This window comes from Lactuca serriola, chromosome 2 (assembly GCF_051521515.1).
Source record: "Lactuca serriola cultivar US96UC23 chromosome 2, Lser_US96UC23_V15, whole genome shotgun sequence".
Classification (NCBI taxonomy): domain Eukaryota; kingdom Viridiplantae; phylum Streptophyta; class Magnoliopsida; order Asterales; family Asteraceae; genus Lactuca; species Lactuca serriola.
The window spans coordinates 69,929,253-69,935,727 of record NC_136409.1 but is presented as its reverse complement, the minus strand read 5'-3'; the positions used below and the strand labels follow the sequence as shown (position 1 = coordinate 69,935,727).

Below are 6,475 nucleotides of genomic sequence, written 5' to 3'. Positions count from 1 at the left end.
AGAGGGGGGGGGGGGGGGGGGGGGGGGAGGAGGAGGAGGAGGTTGTGGGTTGGCCGAAAACAAGCAGATTCATGAAAAGAGTGGTGTTTACTGGTGGAGGGTGGCGGTGATGAAGGAGGGATGGTGTTGAGCATGAAGATGAAATGAGGGGTGGGGTTAGTTATAATTAAACAATTTTAATGGGATTTTTAATTTCTTTATAATTTAAATTAAAATATAGAAAATAAAAACCACAAAAAAATCTAATCAGGGGTAAAACAGTAATTTTGGATTACATTTATAACAAAATGAAAACATAGAGACTAACCGTATTAAAAGGATGACATCAAGAAAAAAGTTAGGGACGATAGGTGGTTATTTGGAAAATTATATGGACCATTTATGTAATGTTGTCTTAATTAAGTTCTCAATTTCTCATTGATGCGATTAATACAAAATTTCCATATTCTAGAGAAATGGAGTTAGAAAAAAAAAATTAGGGCTTAAAATCTAAAGATATATATATTTACATATCATATATATAAAAACAAACCAGTTACAAAGATCAATATAAAATATGTATTATATATTAACAATTAAAACATAAAATATTATGATATATTAATATGTTAAATAAATAATAACAAAGTAATATAAAAAGAAAAGAAAAGAAAAGCAAGTAGTTGTTCTAAACTTGTAACATATGAAAGATAAGCTCAATTCCTAGACACCTTCCAATTCGATACCATTTTCCACTACACACGCCAACAAATGGATTTCCTTTTCCACTCATTGAGTCTCTACCAGCTGTCCAGCTCTTAGACTCCGTCACATTCTCTCTTTCACCCACTTTTCCTCTCTCTTCTCAACAGTGAAATGGCCGAAGCATTAGTCACTATTGCTGCTGAGGGGATCCTGAAAAAGGTGTTGTCTATTGCTGCCGGCGAACTCGCCATTGCTTGGGGTTACGAAGAAAAGCTGACCAGCCTTCACAGTAAACTGGAGATGGTGCGTGCCAAGTTGCTCGATGCGGAGGAGAAAAAGGAAACAAGGGCTGTAATGGTGTGGTTGAAGCAGCTAAAAGATGCGGTCGATGAAGCTGATGATGTGTTGGATGAGGTTCATTACGAAATGTTGAGGCGTCAGATAAAGAAACAAGATAGGATGGCAAGAAAGGTAGTGTGCCTTCCAAGCTTGAAAAAGTTTTCATTTCGTTATAAAATAGGTCATAAAATCCAAAACATCAATGAAAAGTTGCTTAAGATCAACACAGAAGCTAGCAGTTTAGGACTACAAAATCAACACCCTGCTTGCCCTGTTCTAGATCGTCTCTATTGGAGAGAGACTGTTCCAAATCAAGAAGAATTTAAAATTGTTGGGAGGGATAATGATAAACTCCATATCATTGAACTTTTAACCCAATCAAGAAAGGAAGAAAAAATTATCATTGTTCCCATTGTTGGAATGGGCGGGATTGGGAAGACCGCTTTGGCTAAGTCGGTCTACAATGATAAAAAGATCGAGCAACATTTTGATGTTAAGGCATGGTTGTGTGTGTCGGTTAAGATTGACATCAATGCACTTCTTGCAAAGATCTACGAGTCTCTTGCCAAAAAGAAACCTACCTCAGACTTAAGGACTAATTTAATTGAAAGCCTTAAAGAGCAATTGGCATCAAAAAGATATTTGCTCGTCTTAGATGACGTTTGGGTCGAAGAGAGGCCATACTGGGAAGAGTTTAGGAGTTGTATGCTAAATGTAAGCTCACAAAATGGAAGTGGCATTCTTGTCACTACACGGAAACATGAAATCGGAACTCATGATATGCACATGGAGGCGTGTCATTTAAATGGTCTTTCTGACGATCATTGTTGGGACATCTTTAGAGAAAAAGCGTTTGTGGCAGGCACTTCAGTGTCCCCGGAACTGGTGAAGATAGGCGGCAACATTGTAGAAAAATGTGGTGGTTTACCGTTGCGGTTAAATGTAATAGGTGGCATGTTGGCACATTACAATGACATAGAAAAGTGGTTGTCCATAAAAAATAGCAAGGTTTGGGATCTAGAAGAAGAAAGGGATAGAGTTCAAAAGAGCTTGGAACTAAGCTTTGATAATCTCCCAAATTCTATCGTCAAACAATGCTTTGCATATTGTTCCGTCTTTAAGAAAGATACGGTCATGGAAAGGGATGAACTGGTCCAACTTTGGATGGCTTTGGGGTTGGTTCAAGCAGATGAGGAAAGAAACAAGGCGATGGAGGATGTGGGGAATGATATTTTTCAAATTTTGGTCAGCAATTCGTTGTTCCAAGATGTTAAAAGGGATGAATATGGTTACATCACTCGTTGTAGCATGCATGATCTGGTGCATGATCTTTCATTATCACTTTCAAAACATGAAAGCTTATGTCTGGAGGATGCGACTAATGATGATATCGCATGTGTTCCTCGGGTTAAACATCTCGCTTTTTACCAAGAACAGAACTATAAATTGGCAGCGGAGGTTTCTATGTTCATTGAAAGGAATACAGTGGCTAGAAGTTTGCGTACATTGTTCATAGAAGGTGAACTTGAGAAGAAATTTTCATTTCAGCGATTAAAGTGCATACGAATCCTACAACTTAAATGTTATACATTACAAAAGTTAGACGATTCAATTGGAGGGTTGGTGCATCTCAGGTATCTGGATTTGACATATACGAGTATCCATGTTCTTCCTGAATCTGTTGGTAAATTATACCACTTGCAAACTTTGAAGTTACCTGACATTAAGCAGTTTCCAGAAGCCATGAGAAATTTGATAAGCTTGCGATATTTCAAGTGTTACAAAAACATTCCTGCCAATATCGTAGGACAATTGACTTCTCTTCGAACTTTGCCTTCCTTCACAGTTCTTAGAAAAAAGGGACATGGTATAGAAGAGCTACGCCATTTGAATAACCTTGTTGGAAGCCTCTATATTTCACATCTAGAGAATGTTAGTAGCAAAGAGAAGGCTGTTAAGGCACACTTATCTAGAAAGAAAAAGTTATGCGAGATTGAATTCAATTGGTGTGTGGACAGTCAAGGCTCCACCAGAGTTGACAAGGAGGTATTGGAAGGCTTGCAACCCCCTGCAGATCTCAAAATATTGACAATTACTAGTTTTTCTGGTGATAATTTTCCAGAATGGGTAATAAAGATGGCAATCAATATCGAAGGGAAGGAGACGCCCCTTGACAAGCTCGTGTCACTCACATTATATGACTGTAGGAGCTGCCTCTCTCTTCCGATGCTTGAGCACCTACCACATCTTCGAGATCTTGTGTTGTGGAATATGGAGGACTTGACATGCTTAAGGAGTTCCGATGTTACCGGATCAACCAAGTCTTTGTCTCCATCGTTGAGATCTCTCGGGCTATATAATATGGAAAGACTAGAAAAGTGGATAGATGGAGCACCCAACAGCTCAAAAATGATATCTCCTGTCCTCGAGAAGTTGGTGATTGAGAATTGCCCAAACATTATTCTCTTAGATGAATGCCATCTCCATCCTCTTGTTTCCTTAAGTATATTTTACTGCACAGGTCTGGCATCCATTAAGAGCATACAAGGCCTCACATCTCTTAAATCTTTAGTAATCGGCACTTGTCCAAGTCTTTCGGTAATAGCCAATTTGCCCAACGAGTGTCATTCTTTGAAGACTTTATCTATTAGACATTGCACCAACCTGACTTCCTTGCCTCATGAAATGTTCGACTATTTTACCTTCTTAAATGAGTTGGAACTTGGTCCATTTTCAAAAGAGGTGGATTCCTTCCCAAGTCTCCAAGGCATTGAGAATTTAAGGAACCACCTTCACTCGTTAACATTGTACGGTGTGGATCAGTGGGAGTCGATACCTGAAGAAATACAACACCTCACCTCACTTACTCAGTTATACATATTTGGATTCGGAATACGAGAAGTGCCTATGTGGTTAACCAACATGTCATCTATAGGACATTTAATTTTCCATAACTGCAAGGGGCTAAATAAAGAAACAGTTAGACGGGGAGCACCACAGGAAGCAACTGTTGTCAGATTAAATGATGAAGAGTGTTAGAAGTTAATTAGCTATTTGAAGTGTGTTGGTGTATAGATAGATATCTTGTATCAGTCATTCCTAAGGACTATTTTAGCATCATTAGCAACAGAGATACCACAATAATTATTTTCAGGGTGAATTACAAAATGATAGATTAAGTGAAATACCAAATCTGACACAACTGTGAACCAAAATCAACATGTATTGTTGTGTTTATGTCAAAAGATGAAGTAATAACATAGACCTACAAATTAACAACACATACATGTACGTCTCTATTAACAACCAACTTTCAAATCCTCTAACTTTTTGACAATCTCAGCAAACGCAAATGTCTCTTCACATCCAGCAATTAATTTGTGGATGCCACAGTGCAGGGCCTATCGTTAAGTTTTCACCAAATCCAAAATTACAAGAGGAGAAATTATAGATTAATGTATATAAAAAATAATAAAAATAATAATAATTATAATAAATAAGTCATGCACGACAATCCATTGCAGATATGGTTTACAAAAAGCTTGCTAGCTAGTCAGCATATGCAGCCACCAAAAGATGGAATTTCTAAACGACTTCATTCTATTAAAACAGGAGCACCATCCATCGATCAACATTGTAGAAAATTAAATCTATTTCCTTTTTATGCATGTTGCAACATAAAAATAAACCAGCAAAAAGGATAACACCAGCATCAAGCATCATAAATAGTCTGTAGTCCAACACCATAAATTGAAACAGAAATCAATACAGAAAACCCAACTTACAGAATTATGACAGCAGAAAACTAACTTCTAAGGCGTATTTACTAGTTATATAAATGAACTTAATGAGTAAATTTTATTTACAAACAAATGTGAACACATTATGGATAAACACACTCTTTTGTTTGAATGCAATAAACCATAGTAGAAAGCATTCCTTATTTTAAAATACAACAGAAATCCAAAATACTACATAACTTTTGGCATAACCTACAGTTTGGGGGTGTTATGAAGTGAATGACTAACTTGAAAAATATCTCAACACATTTCGAGGGCTGAATATGGGGCTGTTTATACAAGTAGTATGATTACAGTGGTTAGTGGTCGGTATTTCAGAAATATATATATATATATATATATATATATATATATATATATATATATATATATATATGGATAAAGGTACAGAAAAATCTAACCATTCAATCACAGTTACATATGTTTACTGTTTATATATATATATATATATATATATATATATATATATATATATATATATATATATATATAGATTGTTAGTCTATATTATTAGCCCGCTTGTTTATGGGCCCTTTTTGTCTTTAGCCTATTAGGGTTTCTGTCTAGCTAGTATTCATATCCGCTTTATTCCTTGTAGTCTTTATGCTTTTCTCTGAGATCCCTTGTAATTTCTCTTTGATATAATCATATGACAATGTTATCATGGTATCAAAGCTGAGGTTTGATACGTTGTTAGAAGTCTTTGTAGCAGTTAGCTGTGGCGTGGATCAAACTGTTGTTGATTCTTTGTTGTTGTCGGTTGGTTCATAATCACTGATATTCGTCTTTTTTGATATGTTGATTCGTTGCTACTATTGATTTGTTGTTGTTGTTGATTCGTTGTTGCTGTCGGTTCGTTGCTACTGTCCGTTCGTTGCTACTGTCTGTTCATAATTGCTTCAATTGCTTCCGCTGGTTTGTTACTCCTTTCATTCTCAGATTATTATATTGTCATTGTGGTTATTCATTCACTATCAACATGACTGGAAAGGATGATTCCTTTCAGTCAATCAGTACTCGTTTTGATGGAAAGAATTATACGTATTGGAGTTACGTTATGAAGAACTTCCTTCGTGGGAAGAATATGTGGGGCTATGTCACTGGGACTAAAGCCAAACCCTCAGTGCCTCAAACTGAGAATTTTGATATGTTGCTTGATGCTTGGGAGACTGATAACTCCAAGGTTATTACTTGGATCAATAACCCTGTTACTCAGTCCATTGGTATACAGTTGGCTAAGTATGATACAACAATGGAAGTTTGGAATCACTTGGAGAGACTGTATACTCAGTCCAATTTTGCTAAACAATACCAATTGGAATATGATATTCGTGCCCTTCAACAGAATGACCAGAGCATTCAAGATTTCTATGCTGCTATGTCTGATCTCTGGGATTAATTGGCTCTTACTGAATCTAAAGAGTTAAAAGATTTTGAGCCTTACATTTCTAGGAGGGAAGAACAACGCTTGGTTCAGTTCTTGATGGCCTTGCGTTCTGATTTTGAAGGTCTTCGTGGAACAATTCTTTATCGCTCTTCTCTTCCTTTAGTGGATTCAGTTGTCCATGAGTTAATTGCAAAAGAGACTCGTATCAAGTCCCATGCAGATAAAGGGTTTAAAGCAATCTCTACTCCTACTCCCGCTCCTGCTG

The 6,475-nt window shown here is 36.7% G+C and overlaps 2 protein-coding genes across 2 annotated transcripts; both read left to right on the top strand.

Annotated features, from left to right (window-relative positions):
* The first annotated feature begins 808 nt into the window (after positions 1-808).
* Positions 809-4,195, top strand: LOC145090329 (disease resistance protein RGA2-like). The gene has a single exon (XM_079028601.1). It carries the CDS (start codon positions 856-858, stop codon positions 4,060-4,062), a length of 3,207 nt encoding a protein of 1,068 aa, XP_078884727.1. The 5' UTR covers positions 809-855; the 3' UTR covers positions 4,063-4,195.
* Positions 4,196-5,802: 1,607 nt separating this feature from the next.
* On the top strand, positions 5,803-6,222 carry LOC145089314 (uncharacterized). The gene has a single exon (XM_079027766.1). It carries the CDS (start codon positions 5,803-5,805, stop codon positions 6,220-6,222), a length of 420 nt encoding a protein of 139 aa, XP_078883892.1.
* Positions 6,223-6,475: the final 253 nt, after the last annotated feature.